Source organism: Pan paniscus, chromosome 6, assembly GCF_029289425.2.
Source record: "Pan paniscus chromosome 6, NHGRI_mPanPan1-v2.0_pri, whole genome shotgun sequence".
Taxonomy (NCBI): Eukaryota; Metazoa; Chordata; class Mammalia; order Primates; family Hominidae; genus Pan; species Pan paniscus.
The window spans coordinates 32,652,419-32,674,668 of NC_073255.2; the positions used below are offsets into that span (position 1 = coordinate 32,652,419).

General features: G+C 38.9%; 2 protein-coding genes across 15 annotated transcripts in view; one reads left to right on the forward strand and one right to left on the reverse strand.

The window, feature by feature from the left end:
• The window catches only part of TAX1BP1 (Tax1 binding protein 1), a 97,874-nt gene extending 85,973 nt beyond the window's left edge, over positions 1 to 11,901 (forward strand). For all 14 annotated transcript variants that reach the window (XM_008960016.5, XM_008960019.5, XM_003807894.6 and 11 more), the window contains 2 exons: positions 9,031 to 9,113; positions 9,920 to 11,901. In XM_008960016.5, coding sequence (XP_008958264.2) covers positions 9,031 to 9,113; positions 9,920 to 10,121 — 285 coding nt within the window. In that variant the 3' untranslated portion in view covers positions 10,122 to 11,901. The remainder of the gene's footprint in view (positions 1 to 9,030; positions 9,114 to 9,919) is intronic.
• The window catches only part of JAZF1 (JAZF zinc finger 1), a 349,829-nt gene continuing 339,465 nt past the window's right edge, over positions 11,887 to 22,250 (reverse strand). Inside the window, exons 4-5 of the mRNA XM_034963845.2 lie at positions 22,044 to 22,213; positions 11,887 to 14,292 (exon numbers count right to left, since the gene is read on the reverse strand). Of these exons, the coding sequence (XP_034819736.1) occupies positions 14,116 to 14,292; positions 22,044 to 22,213 (347 nt within the window). The 3' untranslated portion in view covers positions 11,887 to 14,115. The remainder of the gene's footprint in view (positions 14,293 to 22,043; positions 22,214 to 22,250) is intronic.

The window sequence follows — 22,250 nt, forward strand, 5'->3', positions numbered from 1 at the left end:
TATGACAGCAGCAAACATTTCTATACCCCTCTTTGCCATTAATGCTGAACTCTTTAGATAGAGTCACTTATTTGTTCTTCATAGCAGTCCTATGAGGTAGGAATTGTTACTGTTACAACTTTATAGTGGAGGAAACCAAGAGACAGATTAAATAGCATGCCCCAAATCACTTAGCTGCTGTGGGTAGAGACAGGATTGAATCTCATGAGATTGGCTATAGAAGCTGTGGTCTTAGCCACCTGTCAAATGGACTAAACCAGAGGTTTTCATACTTTCTTAGTTCTAGTAACCCCTAGGCCAAAAGAAATACAGTAAGTCCTCACTTAATGTCATATATAATAAGTTACTGGAAATTGTGACTTTAAATGAAATGATGTGTAACAAAACCAGTTTTTTCCCTCATCAACGTTGTAATGAACCGACGAAAGAATGATGTTATTTCTTTCAACCTGCTGTAAGTCCTTTCACTTAAAGTTGCAGTTTCTAAGAACTGTTCTATGATGTTAAGTAAGGACTTGCTGACCGTTAAGTATTTGTCTTCTAACAAATTTAGTGACCATTAAAAAAAAAAAGAAAAAACTACACATAAATTGAAAGAAAATTAATGTGTTTATTTCATTCCTAAATAAGTAGTTACTAATGGGATGTGTGTGACTGTTGGCCACTGTACAACTCCTCAAGCCTTAGAATCAGATTGGACAAGCCACCTTCATTTCCTGTTTCTCACTGATTTTCACAATGTGGCACTTGCTTTATATCACAGCAACTGCCAAAACCAGCATCTCGAAGATAAGATGGCATTGAAAGGAATGTGTAGCACATTTAAAGTTGAATCTGTGAGCCATCTCCAATGATTGTAGTTGTTCACGTGGTATATGACAAATGCAGATGCTCCTCAACTTATGATGGGGTTACATCCTGATAAACCCATCATAAGTTAAATATGTGTTTTCGACTTGAAGGATGTTTTCAGCTTACAGTGGGTTCATTGGAACGTAACCCCATCATAAGTTGAGGAATGTACTGAATGTGTATTGCTTTTGTACCATCTTAAAGTTCAAAAATTGTAAGTCTAACCATTGTATGTTGGAGACCAACTCTAATGAATATTTCTGTGTACTTCTGCATATATAATATCCTTAGAAAATTAAAATTATCCCACAGTAACCCTCGGAATTTACTGTGGTGCCCTAGGTACTTTCATACCTAGTTCTGCGAACTATGGGTCTAAATCCTTGCTCCTCAAAAAAGTGGTTTGTAGACCAGCAGTAGTGGTATCTCCTAGGAGTATGTTGGAAATGCAGAATCTCCTGCCCCACTCCAGCCTTACTGAGAATCAGACTGCATTTAACAAAATCTTTAGGTGATCATATGATTTTTAACATTTGGGATACGCTATTTTAAAACTGCCTAACCCCAGTCATTCAAGGCCAGATTATTATCTCTTCCCTTAATTCATATCTTACTTTCTAGTTGCGTTCTTGCATTTCTTAGTGTGTCTCTTCTACCTTCATTCCTTTCTCCTCTATCAAAGACGAAAGCCCACACATTCTATTAATATGTGGCTTATTTGAAACTTTTCACATGAGCCCTTCACTGTGAACCCCTGAACTGCAGACATTTTTTGTTGATAGACAATTTTTTCTTTTTTCTGGTGAGTTCTAGCTTTTATTCTCAGAAGCGTCTGTTACTCCAAAATGATTGAGAACCAGTGCTTGAGAGAGTCGAGGGCTGTTTCCCATTTATCATGTTGCACTGTTTGAGTTTTTGCCTTTCTCAAACTTGCCATTTTTCATATATTATCTTACGTTTTAAATTTAATTTTAATGTGTTTTCTGTTCACAAAAATAGTGTGTGATTACAGTCAATTCATTTTTATCAAGAGAGCCAAGACAATTCAAGAGGAAAAGAATAGTCTTTGCAACAAGTGGTACTGGAAAAACTGTATATGCAGTTCGATGAAAGAATGAAATTAGACTCTTGATTCATAGCCTGTGCAGAAATTAACTCAAAATTTGATTTTAAATGTTAAGAGCTAAACTACAAAACTCAAAACATACAGATAAATCTTTATGACTTAGATTAGGCAGTAGTTTCTTAGATATGACACCAACAGCATAAGCAACAAAGGAAAAAATAGATATAGGTTGACTATCCCTTATCCAAAATGCTTGGGACCAGAAGTATTTCAGATTTCAGATTTTTTCAGATTTTGGAATATTTGCATTATACTTATCAGTTGAGCACCTCTAATCTGAAAATCCAAAGTCCACAGTGCTTCAGTGAGCATTTCCTTTAAGTGTCATCTCAGGGCTTAAAAAGTTTTGGATTTTGGAGCATTTTGCTCTTCAGATTGTTGGATTAAAGATAGCCTGTAATTGAATATGTCATCAAAAGGATTAAATGAATCTTTGCTGTTCCATTTAAAATTTTTTATACACAGTTATTTCCAACAGATAATATATAGCTGGTTGGCATCTCTTAATTCTGAATATTCACTTTTCTATACCATATTAGTATAATACCTTTCATATAGTAGAGGCTTTTAAAATGTTATTAATGAGTTTAAAGAAATGTGTTTGTTCCATTTTTGCCTATTAAACTATTTAAAATTCAGGCCATCTTAGAAAAGTAATTGTTGGGCTGGGCATGGTGGCTCAAACCTGTAATCCCAGCACTTTGGGAGGTCTAGGCAGGCAGATCACTTGAGGTCAGGAGTTCGAGACCAGCCTGGCCAACATGGCAAAACCCCATCTCTACTAAAAATACAAAAAAAAATTTATCTGGGCATGGTGGTGCATGCCAGTAATCTCAGCTACTTGGGAGGCTGAGGCATGAGAATTGTTTGAACCTGAGAGACAGAGGTTGGAGTGAGCCAAGATTGTGCCACTGTACTCCAGCCTGGACAACAGAGCAAGACTCGGTCTCAAAAAAAAAAAAAAAGTAGTTAATTTTTTGTGATAACTTGAGATATAATTCACATATTATACAATTTGCCATTTAAAGTATACAATTTAGTGGTTTTTAATGTATTCACAGAGCTGTGCAACCATCACTGCATTCAATTTTAGAACATTTTCCTCACCAGCAAAAGAAACCCTGCAGCCTGTAGCAGTTAACCTCTTCCCATTTATTCCCACCAGCCCAGGAAACCCTCAGTCCACTTTGTTTCTCTATAGATTTGTCTGTTCTGCATAGTAATATAAGTCAAATCATAAAATTGTTATCTTTTGTGACTGGTTTCTTTCACTTAGCATGTTTTCAAAGTTATCCATGTTTTAGCATGCATCCATGTTTAACATGAAGAATGGGTTTTATTCTTGTTTGTTTGGATGTTTAGATTGAGCATCCAAAATCCGAAACTGAGTGCTGACATGATACTCAAAGGAAATGCTTACTGGAGCATTTTGGATTTTCAAATTTGGGATGTTCAGCTGGCAAGCGTAATGAAGTATTACAAAATCTGAGAAAGTCTGAAATCTGAAACACTTCTGTTCCCAAGCATTTTGGATAAGGGGGACTCAACCTGTCCCACATTTTGTTTACCCATTCATGTGTTAGACATTTGGGTTATTTCACCTTTTGGCTATGGCATACGTGCTTTTGTTTTCATACCTTTTTACTTCTTTGGGGAAAGTGGAATTACTAGGTCAGTTCCACTAGCAACTGCTGTAGTGGAAATCCTAGGAGTGGAACTGCTGGGTCATGTGGTAACTCTTATGTTTACCTAAACCTTTTGAAAAACTGCCCGATTGTTTTCCCCAGTGGCTGCATGACTCTACATTCCCATCAGTAGTGTATGAGGGTTCCACTTACTCCACATCCTCAGCCACACTTGTTACTGTCTTTGTGAAATGGTTCATCGTTGTGATTTTGATTTGCATTTTCCTGGTGGTTAATGATGTTAAGCATCTTTCATGTGCTTGCTGGCCATTTGTATATCCTCTTTGGAAGAATATCTGTTCAAATCCTTCTGCTGTTTTCAAATTGGGCCCCTTATCAGATAATAGGGTTTGCATATATGTCTCCCATTCTGTGGGTTGTCTTCACTTTTACAATGGTGCTCTTTGCAGCACAAAACTTTTTAGTTTTAGTGAAGCTGAATTTATGTTTATTTTGTTGCTTATACTTTTGTTATACCTAAGAAACCATGGTCTCTCCAAGGTTTTTAATTTACTCATATGTTTTCTTATAAGGGCTTTATAGTTTTAGCTCTTATATTTGGTTTTTGGTCTATTTTGAGTTAATTTTTGAATATGGAGCAAAGTAAAGCTTTTGAAAACTAACAGATTTGCAAAATTATTTTTAATTTTTGAATATGGAGCAAAGTAAAACTTTTGAAAACTAATAGAGATTTGCAAAATTATTTTCTTTCTGATTTTAAATGCCTTTAAATTAGATAAATTATATAGTTCAGTGTTATTTCTTCATTGATATATTACTAGAAATGAATGTCTGGCAAAGCATAAGCAATAACATCTCATAAGAAGAGGAGGAATACTAATACTGTATAGTAATACAAAGTTTTGAGGGGCAAAGAGATATTCTCTTGTTTTAAATAAAAGTTACCCAGAGTCATTGGATACTCTCTTTTCTCTTATGCATTGATTTTGGCCTTAGCAAATATGTAAATTTCTTAAAGTGTGAATGCTCTTGAACTAAAGTAATAATTATCAACTTAGTAAGAGTTTTGTTAAGTGGTGAAACTTTTCTTCCTCAATATTAATTACTAATTCCTGAATGATAACTAAATATTTCAATTAATAGTTCCTAGCAAAGGTAGAATTACAACACAGTTTGGGAAATGCTTAGTAGATAGAGTCCCACAGTCTGGATACTGATGATACAGATTATGTAACTCAGTCATTTACCCCTGAGTATGTATTGCCATAACTTGATCATGATAGATGGCATTTTTTTTATTGTGGTAGAATAAATATAAAATTTGCCATCTTAGCCATTTTTAAGCATATAGTTCTGTAATGTTAACTTTACTGCTGTGCAGCCAATCTCTGGAAACTCTTCATCTTGTAAAACTGAACTCCTTACCCATTAAACAACAGCTCCCATTCCCTCTTCCTCCAGTCCCTGAAAACCACCAGTAATTTGAGTTTGACTACTCTGGGTACCTTATGTAAGTGGAATCATATAGTATTTGTCTTTTTGCGAGTGGCTTATTTCACTTAGCATAATGACTTCAAGGTTCATCCATGTTGTAAACATGTATCAGAATTTCATTCCTTTTGAATAAGGGTAAATGATATTCCACCCTATGGATATATGCCACATTTTGTTTATCCGTGCATATATCAATAGACATTTGGGTTGTTTCTACCTTTTGACTATTGTGAATAATGCTGCTATGAACATGGGTTCGTGATTGAACATATCTGTTCAAGTCCTTGCTTTTAGTTCTATTGGGCATATACCCTGAAGTAGAATTGCTGGATAATATGGTAATTTTATTTTTAATTTTTTGAGGAACTACCATGTATGATCATGATTGCATTTTGAAGTTAGTGTGATCTAACCCTAATTTATTTTCCAACAGGTTATAACCCCCTTTACCATCAGGCCAGGCAGGTGACTCATGTCTGTAATCTCATCACTTTTGGGGAGGCCAAGGTGGGAGGACTGCTTGAGCCCAGGAGTTTGAGACCAGCCTGGGTAACATAGTGAGATCCTGTCTCTTAAAAAAAATACCGAGTGTGGTGGTACACGCCGGTAGTCCTAGCTACCTGGGAGGCTGAGATGGGAGGATTGCTGGAGTCCAGGAGGTCGTGGCTGCAGTGATCCATGATCGTGCCACTGCACTCCTGGGTGACAGAGCAAGACCTTGTCTCAAAAAAAAAAAAAAAAAAAAAAAATTACTATTCAAATGTCCAAGGTGGCCATATGCTTTTAATAAGAAAACAAGAATGTTTTTGTACAGAGTATATCCTGAGCAGATAATGAGAAGTTTTTGAGTTTCAAATTGAATGTCAGTTTATCGTAGCTTGTTTCCTTTGCTTAAAAACCAGTTTGTAATGGAAAGAGTATTGTGCTGATGGATGTAAACATAGATGAAAACAATAGGGCGTTTAGATCTTTAAATGGATTAAAGTAATATTAATAAAAGTTTTCTGAAAAGGTATTTCTTAAAATTTGGAACTGTTCATAAATATATTTCAGTACAGTATTCTCAATAAAATTTGCTTACAAGATTATTTTAGTAGTTTAGCTAAAATACTAGGTGGTGATATTTTAAAATGTGCTGTTAAACCCTTTGGGTTTGTAAGTTTCAGTGCTGAAACTGATAATTTAATAATTTGGGGTAGAAATATTTCTAAAACAGAATGCATGATTCTCTGGCTTTCCATGCTTTCATTTAATATAACCTTGATTAAGGTTTATTTAAAAAATCAATGTTACATGGTGTCATATTCTTTTAAGATGTATAGTAAGGCTGTGTGATCTATTACTAATAGTGAAATGCCTAACATTGGATGTTTCAAGTTCTTGTCTTGCTTTTCTTTTTCCCAGTAGCTTTTTTTTTTTTTTAACTGTCAGTCGGCCTGCTTTAAAAGCTTCATTTCCAAATTAAAGTATTTTTAATCTACTGTGGCTTTGAAACTAATTAACCAGGCTTGTTGAGTAAAATAGAATAAATGTATTCTCGAGTGAAGATTTCACTCATCATTTTGCCTGTCAATATCATGAGAGACTTTATTATATGTATTGGCTCCTTAGAGTGCTTACTGCATACTCTCTGATTTCAACCTATGCTCTGGGTAGATGGTTCATGTTTTATTTCATGAGAACTTATTGTTTCTCATTATAACATGTAGAATTATACTCTTGAGCCCCTCTCCCCTTTTATTAGGTAATAGGTGGTAGAAGATAACAGAATAATCGGGTTATCATTGCCAAATTATATATGACTTAGAAAGTATAAATTACTTTTACCTTTTTTCCCCTCCAGGTATTTAACGAGCAGGGTTAACATGTCTGACAGTTTGTCTGAGTCTGGAACCTTAGCTACAAACTCTACTGTTAGCTGATTCATGGAAGCAGTAAATTGGTGTAGGCTGTTAGCTATTATAAAACAGGAAAAGGAGGTTATGAGACTTTTGGTTCCATTACATTTTTGGCCCCTAGAAAATTGTATTCTATTTTAAATATTTGTCGTTTAAAATTCTAAAAAATATAATATCAAGACCTGCCCCATTTTATCTTTTCCAATTATTTTCTTCAGCATTTCAATATTTTGGATTTTTTTTTCAAAGATGAGTGAGAAAATTTTGTTCCTTATCACTGTTTTGTAGTTATTTAAGTATACTCAGTGTTTCAAAGATTGTTGCTGGGAGGCCTAAATCTGGGAGCTAGAGTAACCTGGCACAGAATCAGAATTCACTGTCCTACATACTAAGCTCAGCAGATTCAACTACTTTCTCATCTTCCTTCTTTGTATCTACAGACTTAAAAGCTGTCTGGATTTTAGTTACTTGATTGAATTTTTGAAGTATATAAAGTATTCGTGTTTTATCTCCCAATTTAATCCCCCATTAGGTTATCTGTCCCGTTTTCCTTTTGCTCAGTTATATCCTATGGGACTCACAGATAAACAAAAGTATTTTACCCCTTTTTTTACTTTTCAAGAGGGGAAAATTGTCAGAAGGATAGTCAAGTACTAGAAATACTCATTTTGTCTTTTGTTTGTTCACGTTGCACTTCACACCATATATACTTTTTTTGGTGCTCCTTCCCATGACAGACTTAACTGACCCATTAATAGCAGCTCTGGGGCAAGCATGCCTACCCAGTAACATAAAGGCTTCCTCAGTGCCGGCTGCGCTTGGGGATATGCTGTTAGTTCATGACATGAGAGCAGCTAATGGCTGCTGAGAGATAAAAAGGAAATAGGCAATTTAGATAATGTGCCTGGTTTCAGTGTTAAATGAGCCTGTGTGTTTGGCTGTTGATGTAGCACGTACAGATCTCTAAAAACTGACTGCTGGGATGCAGCCATGGGAATCCAAATCAGTGTTTTCTTTCTGATTAAAACTAGATGCACAAATTTTTAGAAGTCTCACTTGACAACCTCTGAAATATTTAACTTTGGATTTTGTTCCTCTATAGCAGAGTTTTGAGGCTTGTAGTTCAGTGCATTGCTTTGCTTTAACATGTGTTAATCCAGTTGGACTTGCTTCCCCCAAGAATATGCATATACAAACTCACACATACTTTATTAGTTTTTCATTATGATTTCTGTATATCATGCAATGGAGGTATCTTGTCAGAGAGACTGTCTTTCTTGTAATTAAGCTTACAGTTATTAAATGAGAACATTTGGGACAATAATGCAGTCTGACAGTATTGAAAGTAGGGCCAGGCACAGCGGCTCACGCCTGAAATCCCGGCACTTTGAGAGACCAAGGAGGACGGATCACTTGAGGCCAGGAGTTTGAGATCAGCTTGGCTAACATGGTGAAACCCTGTCTCTACTAAAAAATACAAAAATTAGCTGGGCATGGTGGTGCACACCTATAATCCCAGCTACTCAGGAGGCTGAGGCATGAGAATTGCTTGAACCCAGGAGGCAGGGGTTGCAGTCAGCCGAGATCGCGCCACTGCACTCCAGCCTGGGTGACAGAGTGACGACTCCATCTCAAAAAAAAAAGCAAAAAACTGGCCACCCAGTCTGCGGAATGATAAAGTCAGTAAAAGTTACCTACGTATATAGGTTTGAAAAGGTCTACTGTTCTCAGCTTCATTTACACATACAGGTATGGTAAATGGTATGTGTAAATGGTATGTCTCTATTCCTCTGAATACTGCTTTTTATTTCAAGAACACCACAGTGTTAGTTTATGGTGAAATACTCTGCAAAGTTTCAAACATGTTTATTTGAAAGTCTAATTAAATGATAGCAGAGAGAAAATTTCCTGAAGTGTAATCTTCTTTTATACTGTCAGTATGTGCTTGATTGAATTAAGGAATTTATATTTGGTTTTACTTTTCTTAAAAGTTCCAAAATTATTTTTCCCCTAGGAAGATGAGAATGTGCCTACTGCTCCTGATCATCCAAGTCAACATTTACGTGGGCATGGGACAGGCTTTTGCTTTGATTCCAGGTAGTTTTTTTCTTTCCTTTGTAGAATTTGGGTTATATCGGCCAGTGGTTCTCAAAGGTGGTCCTTGGGAACTCATTAGAAATGCACATGTGTAGGGCCTGGCCTAGCTGAACCAGAAACACCAGGCGTAGGCCCAGCAATATGTGTTTTAACATGTCCTCCGATTTAGGGAGTTTTGTCAGAAAACATTTTTAACTTGCAGTATTTAAAAGAATATTTACTGTTCCTAAAATGTCATTCAAATGCATGTATTGTCTGTTGTTTGGGGATGGGAACTAGTTTTGCAAAAAACACCTAATGTTGTATAATAATGCACCAATGATCTTGCTGGTTAAAAATACAGTATTTTTGGCCAAAAACAAAAACATGTCCTCCGACTGATTCTGATGCATACAATCATTTGAGAACCAGTGCCATAAAAACTTTTTGCTATTAAACCAAATGCACTGGTGGGAAGTTATGAGTTGTATTTATCCTTACAGTCTTACAAAAGGCATTTTCTGTTAAACGTGGAAGAATTCTTGGTACTAATTGCACGTAATTGTGATTGGATTTGGGAGGTTTTAAGGGGGAAAAAAGGTTTTGTTAATCTAATTGTAAAACTGAATTTAGAGGCTCTATAAATGGGTTACACAATTGTCTACAGCAAGCATTTAGAAGCAGAGAAAGGTTTCTGGAGTAAAGACTTTTAAGGTAGGTTGTTTAGTATGAATATCAGCTAACTAGATAAATGGAACCTTGTCATATATGGACAAGTTGTTCTACATTTATTAGAAATATGTAATTCTTTCATTTTTCTCTTTAAGCTTTGATGTTCACAAGAAGTGTCCCCTCTGTGAGTTAATGTTTCCTCCTAACTATGATCAGAGCAAATTTGAAGAACATGTTGAAAGTCACTGGAAGGTGTGCCCGATGTGCAGCGAGCAGTTCCCTCCTGACTATGACCAGCAGGTGTTTGAAAGGCATGTGCAGACCCATTTTGATCAGAATGTTCTAAATTTTGACTAGTTACTTTTTATTATGAGTTAATATAGTTTAGCAGTAAAAAAAAAAAAAAAAAAAAACACACACACCTAAAATAGACCACTGAGGAGACCATAGAGCGGATGCTTTCATGCACCCTCTACTGCACTTTCTGACCAGGAGCTACTTTGAGTTTGGTGTTACTAGGATCAGGGTCAGTCTTTGGCTTATCATTAAATTTTAATCTCTGTTAATCTTACCTGCTTTAAAAAAAAGTTCTTGTGTGTTCATATCTTTATTTATTCCCTAGTTTGCAGAACTGTCTGAATAAAGGATACAAGGATTGTTTCAATGTTACTGCACTGAAAAACGTGTATGTATTAGTGTGCTAGATTATTTAGCAGAATATTCACAAGTTTCTGTTGACCTTGTTCATTGAGCATGACTACTAAATATTACGTAATAAAAAGCATTTATCATAACAGTCTTATGAAGTAGTTCTTCGAATATAGAAAGTTCTATAATTTAGCCCATGAAATGATAGGTTTTTAATTTTCAGAAATGGAGCTGCATGTAGAATGAGATCACATGCTTTTATATGTGAAATATTGGTTTTAGCAATTAACAGAAGGCATACTTTGCTAATTTTATGGCAAAATTTTAGAATAACCTGAATGATTATTTTTAAACTATCTTGAAGTTGTATGTATATATCTAATGGGAAAATGGAACAAGAGATGTCAGTATAATTGTTTTCCTATTAAATGATCTCATAACAGGGGTGTTTGTGGCATAAAATCACAGAATATATATCAGTATCTTTTTTACATTTTCCTGATGAGAATATAAATTTGAAATATTCTAAGTGATTAAAAGTACAATACATAAACCCAAATCAAAGTAATGTGTTTCTTCAGTTATGTCTGTGCTGTATAGAACTCTCGCTAACATTAAAGAGAGAGGACACATTTTTCAAGATCTGTAATTTCACTGTTGTCAAATTTATTTGTGAAAGTTTTTCATTAATCTAGCATCTTGAACATCTTTTTTTGGTTTAGGCCTTTAAAATACTTCTGAATTGTATTCCCTTTCCCTTTTATAATGTGCGTGTGAATAATTTAAAGTACCAACTTTTGATTTTGCCGCTTTTGTAGTTATCATCAAAATAGTTTACATTTGTTCTGAGCAAACTAGCTATTGAAGATGTTAACCTAATATTTAGACTTGGTGGCATTTTGAGTTGCTATATGTGAACTGCAGCATATCATGTCGTCACTTGTATTTGTTTGTGGAAGCAGAGTTTGTATATTGTTAGAATCCTTTAAAAAGTTTTTTGAGTCTAGGGCAAACCAGTATGAGGCATTCATATGCCCGCTGTTAGGACACAGCAGTCCTAGGAAGCAATAGCTTTGGAGACTCCAAGTTTCAGCTTCCAGATAGATAGGTTATATGACAAGCAGAATATACTTAGGTAAAATATGTTCAACAATGGGAGCATTTTTGTTGGAGTTAATAATTATGGACCATGTTAATCCAAAAGTATCCTTGGAATATTTATTATAGTAGTAGACGCTGTTCATCTTACTAGCCTAGAACTTACTTTAAAATAGTTTAAGTAAGTCCAAGCTTAATTTGTTATTGATAGAAAAGTAATACAGCCTAATCTAATCTAAGCAAAAATGTAAGGGAATAAAGTCTACATGCATCAACTGAGCAGCCTTAGAATGAGGAACTGAATGGATATATTAATTTCCATGGTAAACTTGATACTGGTTTTCATAATGGACACTAAGGAAAATAAAGAGCCATATTTATTTTTGGGTCAGAGGCAGTTTATTTTAAATGTGATTTCATTTACATTTATAAGCAGCTTTTCTTGACAGGAATTTTGATTAAATTGCCTTCAGTTCTAAAACAAACCTCTGTTGCTTTCAGACTTAATGTGCTCTGTCCCCAACAAAACATATGAAAATATAATTTAAAGCACAGTTTTCACAGACACAGTACAATACATTCACTATACACAGTATAACAAAATATTCCCATCCTTACCTGTTTAGTAATACTGTCACAATGAATAAGTAAATAGAAATTGGAATTTATCTTTGAAAGCATTGAAAGAAATTTAACATGCACAATGACTATTTTATGACTGTTTAGCTGTTGAACTACTGATCCAGCCTGCAGTTTCTTGCACTAGAAAGAGCGAAGCTAAATAATAATTGCTGGCCTAAAAAATTTTTTTTGGTCAATTGTAGGTAGATATGAAATAGCCAAGTGGGGCCTTCTTATGCACCAACTAGTTGCGTCTCATGTCTGGATCACCCTTTTAAACATAGGATAACACTGTATATTCAGGACCAAGACCATACTTCAGATCTGAGGAAATTTTTAGAGGGCAGTGTTTGTTTTTATAAATACTTTGAATCCCTCATAATGAAGGATTTTAGAACTTATGAATATAGAGGTTTACTCATCTAGCAAACAGAACTGTCATCCTTTCAAAATGTCTGAAAATTGAGGAGGGACCCCTGCTTCCCAGTTATATGTGATGTAAGACTTTTCATCAAATGGGAACATGGGAAGAAACTTTTTTATAAGCAATTTGAGTTTGTTTTATGGGCAGTTAGCTATCTCAAAGCATTTTTTATTGCATAATTAGGCAACTGGTAAACTCTCGTGTTTAAGGAATAGCACTTGGGAGAAAAGAACACTCAAGGCATGATGGTACTGTCGGTGAGGAAAAACTTAAGGAATGGTCCAGATGTAGGTTACTCTAATAGGTCGTATTAGTCACGCTTTTCTTTGACCACCTGCTGCAAGAAGCAGTTAATTGTCAATAAGGCTCATTTTCCTATTTCAGCAAAGTGTTTGTTTTATAAAGCTAAACAGACATTTCCAATGAGAATGCAGACCTCTCTACAATGTGATGAGAAAAGTGCCTTTTAAAAAAAGTAAAAAATGAGCATGAAGAAGAGGCAATAGGGGTCTTAACAAAAGTGTTCCTCTTTGAAACGTGCTTAGAATTTTAGTTCTGATTTGCAACCCACAGGTTTGGTAGGGCAGTGGTTGCAAGAATTGGCAACACATAAACATTAAATTGTTGGCAATAGAGAACTACAAAGTGCTTTAAAACTTCATCTGAAGATGAAGATATAACTAAACTTCACACACACACACTTTGCACTTAAGTATTTCAAAGTCTTTTCTAACAGATTTCAGGGAAAAAAGTATTTCACTAAATGGGTATCTTGGTCCGCAGATATCAACAGGCATAAATTGAATCCCTTGTACCCAGCAGGCACTCAATCAATGTGTGTTAAATGAATGAATGAACTGAATAGACTATTTTGTACAAAATGCCATTTATAACACTAAAATGACTAGTAAGTCAGATGGCAAGATTTTCAGCTTTTTAAAGGGCAAAAGGATTTGCAAGATAATATAAAACACAGAAAGCACACCTTTATGTATGTTATTTAAATATGAAAATATTTTTAGCATATTATGTTAAACATTCTTATTTATATTTCCATTACCTAAAGTCTTTCTACTCACAAATACTAACTCCATTATGTAAGGCATGGTAACCAGTTTGATAATGAAGGTATTATTTTGGTTTTGAACATATGTGAGTTGATGTGTTGAAAACTTCAATCACATTACAATCTTGAAAAAAAATCTCAGTGCCAGCCCCTCCTCCCCCCAGGTTGATACCACTGCAATACAATTCAACAATATGCAACATGCCCTCAATTTTATTTTGTTTTGGGGGAAATGTGCTGAAGAACCTAGAGCTTTTTTTGTTTAGCACCTTATATCAAAGTAATGAAAATGGGTATGATGATTACATGTGCAAATGTACAAAATCATTAACTCTACAAAGATACATCATTCCAAAATTACAGAAAAAATTTAAAGCATGCATTTAATTCTTTTTCTTTAAAGGGTTGCTGAATGCTTCCCCTGAAAAAAGGTGGCTGTTTTCAAAATCAGCAACTGCTGGTGAGGATTTCTTGGCACAGTTATGACCAGCATGTTATTGCTGCATCTTCCTGATAATCTCAGCCGACACCGGGGGATGGAAATTGATTGTGTGGTGCCGCAGGCCCTGAGCTGTCTTGTAACTCTTCCCACAGCGACATTTGAATGGTTTGCGGACACGAATCTGTGTTCTGTGACCATTCTTAGCGTGATACTTTATGCCATTCACATTCTGTGGAGAAGACAAAAATATTTATTACATGGATTCACAGGATACCTGTCAAACTTCGGAAACCTCAATTTGGGTCTGGATTGCAGTTCCTGGATGGCAGCTGTTTAGAGTGTAGTATTTTGCAAGGACTCCAGTTGGGACCCTTCAAGGACAGTCTGGTGTGTCGGTCATGGGCTGTACGGATGGTCACACACACAGCTGACTCAAAATTTCAGATGTGCCTCAATTACTCTGAAAATGAAAGTACTGATTTCTTCCAATTTTATATAAAATATATATTTAGGACTTACAGACTGTATGAAGACAATCCTCTGAATCTTTTCTACTCTAAAGAAAGTTAACAGTGAACAATCCTACACAAATATCCTCAGCATGACCAACAAAATATCTTTCTAAAGAAAAACATCAGGGCATATCCCAAAAGTTTAACATATAGAAATTTTTCATTTGGAAACTCAATTTACAGCTTGCTTCTAGACAACTGTGTTAACAGTTCCCTACCATGCCTTAACCAGAGTTTTTGTCAGTTTTCTGCTCTGCACTAAGCCACTATCTCTGATGCCACTGTGGGAGCTACTTGTTGCCCAAATCTTGTCCCCCCGTACAGTTGTACATGTTTAATAAGCACCTGTAGTCAGACTAGTCCTTACCTTAAGTATTACATTCCAAACATACAATGAACTTTAAAAATTTAAGGTTACATAATGTTAGTCACTAAGATTGGACTTCTTAGCATCTGGATACTAAAGTTATCAAAATGCTTTCTAAATTTCTGTTTGTCAGTTTTGCTAGTTCACCAGCATATTCTAGGTAAGATTCCGTATTCTATGTAAGAGTCACTCTCTACAGTTTTAACCACCAGTAATCCTCATCCCAATTAAATGGTGAGGAAATGGGCTCAAGGGTAGTAAATAACTGGTGGAAGATCTAAGAAGGGATGGCGGACGTGTGGTATTTGAGATAGGTCTTAATTTCCAAGTCAGCAATTGCCAGATCAGAGAGTAAGGGAACACAGAAGAGACAGCCTGAAACAAAAAGCACAGATTTTAGGAGAGTGAGCTGTTTCCTAAAATATTACCTAAATCCAGTCCTGCTAGACCCAGTCCCTTGCCCAACTGAAGGATTCCAACACAATATTGTTCCCACTCTTCATGGGATGCCTTCAAAGAGCTCCCAGAAAACAGCTCCCTGCTGTTGTCTCACGAGTATCTAGCACAGTGCCTGGCACATTGTAGATGCTAAGTCTTTGTGAGTGAATGAAGTTACAACAGCACTTCCCAAGTTCATGCCTCACTAGTCTGGAAGAAGGGTTGCTACTAAATATAAACATGTGGTGGTTATTACTACTACATTAGAGATGTGCAGTACACATGAATGTTTTTTTAAAAGTCCTTGGAAGAGAACTCTGCTGGACTTTGTTGAACCCAGGGGTGCCAAGTAGCAGCTGGCTATGCTCAGAGTCTGAAGGTTGTCCAGTGATTTGAAGCAGAAGGACAAACACTCTCCCCTGAACACCTGGCTCCAGGCCTTCTGCACCTCCGCCTTGTCCTTCCAGCATCAATCCTTTCAAACATAAGGTACTTCAGTCTTGTTAAGAGGCATGTTGGGGGTTTCAGAGCCTGCTGGGGCAGGAAAGGGGAGGGTAGTGGCAGTGGCAGAATCAGACCCACTGAAATGTTAGATGGGTAGATATGCCCTGCCAGTCCCTGGCGGTTCCATCCCCTCTGAGGCCCAGGCACATGAGTGAAGAGGCCGTGTGTATCCAGCCCAAGTGAGCCTTCAGATGATTCTAGCCCCAGCTGGTATCTTAGAGCAACTGCATGAGACCCCAGGCGAGAACCACCTTGTTGAACCAGGCAGCCCAGAGAACTGTAAAAGATAATTGTTTTAAGCCATGTATTGTGTGTGTGAGAGAGACAGAAAGAGAGTGAATGTTAGTTTTATGACCATTAGATAAAGACTTTCAACTTTAATATGGTGGAAAGTATCCTGGGTTACAAATGCTAGAAATGTGCACCTGCCTGCTTAGTAATATCCCATGTATAGCTCAACGAATATTGAGCACCTAGCAGGGTCCTTTTCCATGGATGAAGGGCTACTAAAATATTTCATGTCCTTGTTTTCATGGGGAACTTGATGCAGGACAGCTGATTAATAATCCAGCTACCTCTGTGCCCCAAAACCATTCAAACCCCTTGTCAGAAAATAGAGGAAACCAAAAATAGAAAAGCATTAACCAAGAAACAAAAAGGCACAGCAACTCTTAACAGTATCAGGGCTTAGCCATTCCATTGAGGGCTGAGGTTTTTATAACTAATTAGGCTAAAAAAAAGATTTAAGACCAGAAATTGCTAAAGCCACAGAAGCCAGTCCAATGTGAAGCCATATCTGTCGTTCACCAAGAGAAGGACAAGCCAGGGCTGAGGGGATTCCGGCAGGCGCTGTGGCCCGTTCACAGCTTGAATGTAAACATTATGTTGTGTGTCTGGCATGAGACTGTGAGGAAAACAGCCAACACCACACACACATCAGCTTTATGACTGTGGAAAAATCAGGAAGCACATTTAGAAACATAAAGTATTTCCAGGGTTGGTCAAAGAACCTGCTGTGCCATCACTCCTTTGTCTTTGCTGCTGTGATTAAAAAATGTTGACAAGTGTCAGTGGGTTGCCCTTATCACAAATGTTAGTACAAGGTCAAGTGAGACTCTATTAAGACATTTCCTCCATCCAGCCATTCAGTTATAGGCCGCGGGAACGTCCTCTTTACAAGACCAGAGGAGCTCTGAAAAGATTCACCAAAGTTTATTTCATCAGTCCTGAAACAAATTTGATCTTTCAGAAACATTAGTAAAAATAAATAAATAATGGCCGGAAACCTGAAATGCTGAAATTGCTGAAATTCTTTGGTCTTTGAAAAAAATGGAATCAAGCTTCAAAAGGGCAAGGAAAGTTGCTAACATTTATTAAGAGCTTACCATACTGGGTACTTGATGTCAATTGCCTTATTTAATACTCATGTTCTGGATGAGAGAATTGACTCCTAGAGAAGGTGAGTGACTTGGCCAAGATCACATGGCTGGTAAATTACAGAACTGGAATAGGAACCCAGGGATGTCCGATTCCATAGTCCATATTTCCTCATTTAGTCTCCTAATGTGCTAGGTACTTGTTAATTAGAACAACCAGCTAGTGGTCTTTGAAAAATCTTACCAGTTGGGAAGAAGGATTGGGATAATAGTCTGGAGAAAACTGTCTTCGAGTTTTCTCAAAGTGATGCTCTGACATCAAGCTAGTAAGGGAAGAAAGTGGGAAGGTAGGAGGTAGAAAGGAGAACTTAGGTGGGGGGTTCCACCATTAGGAACTACCTGTCCCCTCTGATGGAATTAGGCCAGTCAATAGACAGCAGGCGATTTAGAGGCTTTTCTAAAAAGTCTACTCCAAATCAAATCATGAGGCCTAAAGTCCAGATGCTGAGCTGGGCCATCCTGTCCTGTCCTTAACTTTGTTGGGATCTTTGTTGTCAGTACTCAGGCCTTCATGTGTACAACATGTGACACTTGCCCTAGATAAGCCCAGTGGTCAATTTCCCAGGGCCTGGATGTTGTACACAGCGGAGAAGATGAAGTTGCTTGGGGATTTGATGAGGAAGAAGAGTAAGAAAACAAATTGGGGATGGTAGTAGCGGTAATGGTGGGGGTTAAAAGTGAAACCACTTGCAGCAGTGTGGACACCTCACCAGCCCCAGAAAGCAGGAGGCCGAGGCGCACGCAGTTCCCCACTGGCCACTGCACAGCAGCACACACTGTGTCCAGCAAGTTGGGTGGGGTCTTCAGGAAAAAAAGAATTGCCTCTTCCCTCAGTCATTTAAATAACATGTTCAGTTAGACAATTGCAGAAATTCAGAAAACACAGAAGAGGATAAAAAAGAACAGATACTATCACTTAATATTTGAGGTATTTCTTTTCACTATTTTTTCATACACACACACACACACACTCTCTCTCTCTCTCAATACCTTTTTTCCACTCAATGTTACTTTGTGAGCACTCCCTCATCATTAAATGTTTCTCGGTGTTTGAAAATGGGACACTGTATCTGGATCTGTCTCTGTTGCTGAAACAATCAATGTACTCTCCGCAGCAGAGGACTCCAGAGGAACTTTGGGGGGCGGGGTATTGTTCTGTTTTACATTTCTTAAAACAAAACAAAACAAAACAAAACAAAACAAAAAAACTTTAAAAATGCCTTTAATCCTCGCCATTCTAACATAAAAATTATCAAAGGTTAAGCACTTCAACCCATCTTTTAAACCTATCTGCATTATAAGGAAGGGAAGTCCTCTCTGTTCCCTGAATTCAGGCGAGCATGAGCAGGGCAAGGGTGGTGGGCTCAGTGGTTGTGGCCTGGAACGCCTCTGGGAAGGATACAAAGGAAAAGAATCCTCCCATGGCTTTGGGGCTCAGTGGGGAGCCCACATTTCCCCGTTCCCATGGGCTACACCTTGATTCCTTTGCCCTCAGAGCATCTGTCACATCTGAGACATGTGCTGGGTGCTGTGGGACAGTGAGCTCTGCGGGTTATGGGAGCAGTAAGGGAAATGGCGCCTCAATGTAAAAAGAGCATGTGGGGAGGATGAGAACTTGACCTATGAGGGGCGGAGAGGGGAGTCAGTCTGGGAGGTTGGTGAGGGGTCCCAGAGGTGGAGGCACTGGAGCTGTGCTGGAGAAAGGAGTGGAATTAAAATGAGAGATACTGAGGGAGAGAGGAAGGGACGGGGGACCCGAATATGCAACCCAAAAATGCCTCTTTGCCCTAAGGACTCTTTAGCCGAGGGCAGTTCAGCAGCAGCAGATGCAGGAAGGAGGCTCCCTGCTCTCCCTCTGTGTGCCTCAAAACAGGACACAAATTTACAAAGACAAAAGAAAGCCCACTCCCACTTCTTCCGGGGAGATCAAAGGTTAACCAATGAAGAGGACTTTAGACTCTTACTGGCCTGGAGATGGTACTGGAGGAATCTACATTAACAAGCTAATACACTAACAGGACTTTGTCTGCTTTTTTTTTTTTTTTTCTTTTTTCCTTCCACAAGTTGCTGCTTCCAGAGACTCAAAGCCCTTTTCCTTTGTTACTTCTCTAAAAATGTACTTAACTGTTCTTTGTTGAAGATGCTGTATAAGCTATCAGAACTGCCCATTCCCTGGGTGTCTTGTCTCCTGTGTGTATATGAAATACACATGTTGATAAACTGTTTTTCTCTTGTTAATCTCTCTTTTGTTAGAGGGAATCTGTTGCAACTAGAACTTATGATGACTGAGGAAAACATTATTTTTTCCTCTACAAAGGGCAGGGAGCATCCTAGGCTAAGGAGTTAACATGGGAAGGAAATGTGGAGACTTGGCCTTACAGTGGGATCCTTCTCCCATTCCCTGCTCTGCATGAGGTCTGGGAGTTCGGTACCTCATCTTCTGTCTGATCCGTAAATGCCAGTGAAATGGTGAGGACTGTGGATGCTGGTCAGTGCCCAGGAGACTTGGCTGGCAGAGACTGCTGCCAGCAGCAAGCAGGGAATAAGAAAAGTCTGACTTGCCTTGAGAACAAATGAGGTGGTAGCACTTCTGGATTCTGCCCGAGTCCACAGTACCCAGCTTATCCCACCCTCTTCTCTCCAGTACCCAAGCCAGCAATGATGCTGTGAATAAGATGAAATACTAATCGCACTGGAGCACAGCCTTGCCTTCCAGCCAGCAACTTCGGGGCAGAAAGAGTCAGCTGCCAGCTTTGGGATGTAGGAGCAGCTCATCTCCAGCGCCTGGTCAGAGGTGTGGTCACAAGCCTGCTATGGCCCTGTGTATCATGACCTGGCATTCTGGCCAGAAAAGGAAACTCACGCTTCCCTCGTGGGATCAGGACCACCAACTGCCACCCATATCACCTGCCAGTTAATGGGGCTGGAGCCAGCAGCCCCTTCAGCCCAAGGCTCATTGAATTCTCAGTGGCCTTGGGTGGAGAGAGAACACTCAGAAAAGCCCCCACCAACCCAGACACAGACAACGGAAGGGGGAAACTGCCAGAAACCCAAGCAAAGGAAAAGTAAAAGACAAAACAGAAATGACAAGGAGGAAAGGATGCAAATAAGAAAAGGGGATGGAGCTGGAGGTGGGAGAGAGGGGATGCCTTCCCTACACCCTGTGCCCAGAACCCAGGGCGTAGCTTGTATTTCCTTTGTTTTTTGGCGGGTCAGCCCGAGTACAGGTCATTACTTGGCTCCTGCTTTTAACATGGCCGATGTGCAAGACACCCCCGGCCTGGTGCTCGGCCCTGGAGAGCAGGCAGCAGGACCGCAGTGGTGGGGAGGAACGGCTGGGGTGAGACGTGGTGGGAACCAGCCCCAGCCCAGGCAGTGGCCAGTCACAGCCTTATCTGTACAAATCAAGAAAGAAGGAAAAAGTCTCTTTCTGCAATGAAGCGCTGCCCTCTGGAAAAATGGGCTTGTCCAACAATCCTGTGGATGTTTTGTATCCCAAGGTAACCCCTGAGCGGCCCTTCCCTCCTCTCCCAACTCCACGCCTCTGACACAGAATGTACAGATGCGTCCTGAGACCTGCTCTGACCCAAATGCAGCGCTCCTCTGCCAGCCCTCAGAGGCTTCTCACATCTGCATCCTGGGGAGTTCATTTCAGTTTAAACAATGAGCATCTGGACTTTGCATGATGGAATTGTAATAGTACCTAGGGAAGGTGAAACCTAGAAATGCTAACTTTGTGATACATTTGTGTGCCATGCTTTTATATCAATAGCTGCTATGAAAAGTACTGAAATAGATTAGTGTTCAGAGACACATATTTAAGAAGGGGCAATATAAGTGCTTATGCTATCTTTTTTTTTAAGCTTTAAAAAATAGTCAATCTGCTATCCTATGAGTGAATTAGCATATCATCAGGCATACCAGGTATGTTTCTGATTTTTATACTCCCAGCTCACAGTTGGATGTGAAAGAGCTGCTAACACCTCATGGGGAAGTTTGCAATTTTGTTTTTTAAAATGCCCTCTAGACCCATACTTGACTATTGTGCTGTTTCTCGTTGTTTTGTCCCTGTTCCTTATTAGAAAAGTTAGCACCCCCAGCTGCCCATGACACCCAGGCCCTCAGAGACCTGGGTCAGCAGACAGGCAGCTGAAGCTGAAGTGGGTGGTTTGGTGAGAAAAATATCAAAGGCCTTTTTTCTCCTGATCCCCTTTCATGCCAGTGGGTGGAAGGAAGCAAGAACTTCCTCAGCTGGAAGCTAAATACCCTCCACACTCACCAAATGGCTCTGGGAGCCATCTGGGGCTTTTACAACTTCAAAGTGGTCTCCCGTGAGCCATCTGCAGGGCCATCCATTGGGGAAGGTGCTTGGCAAATAAAGTAGGTTGACATATTTGATATTCTGTTCTGATGGGTCCCCCAATATGACATGAATTTGAAGATTATCAAAGACATGATCCTCCTACAAAAGCTCTCTCTTGATTGCCAGGCTCCCACGTAGGTGAGCAGAGGGGAAAGCCCCGGCAGCAGCGGTGGCGGGTGAGCACTTCCTTGAGGGCACCTGTGTGCACACAGGGGTGAGGCCCACACACTCTAATGCAGGAGAGGGGAGTGTCTGACCCCAGCCCATACGCTCGCTTTAAAATCAAGAAAGGGCTGCTGCCTTCCATGAAGCTTGCCTTGTTTCCATGTGGTTATGCCAAGCATGCAGCACCTCTGTTACCTTGTATCTCTTTTTACATCCAGGAACTGGGCAGGCAAAAGGCTTCTCTTCCCCTCCATTCATGCACATGGAGCTGAGGATGGCTTCGGAGCTGATGGCACTCTCTGTGGTCCAGGACTCATCGCTGTCCGACTCCTCATAGTCCACCTCCTCCTCGTCATACTCGCTGCCTGCAGGACAAGAGAAGTGCAAGGACTGTCAGGAGCG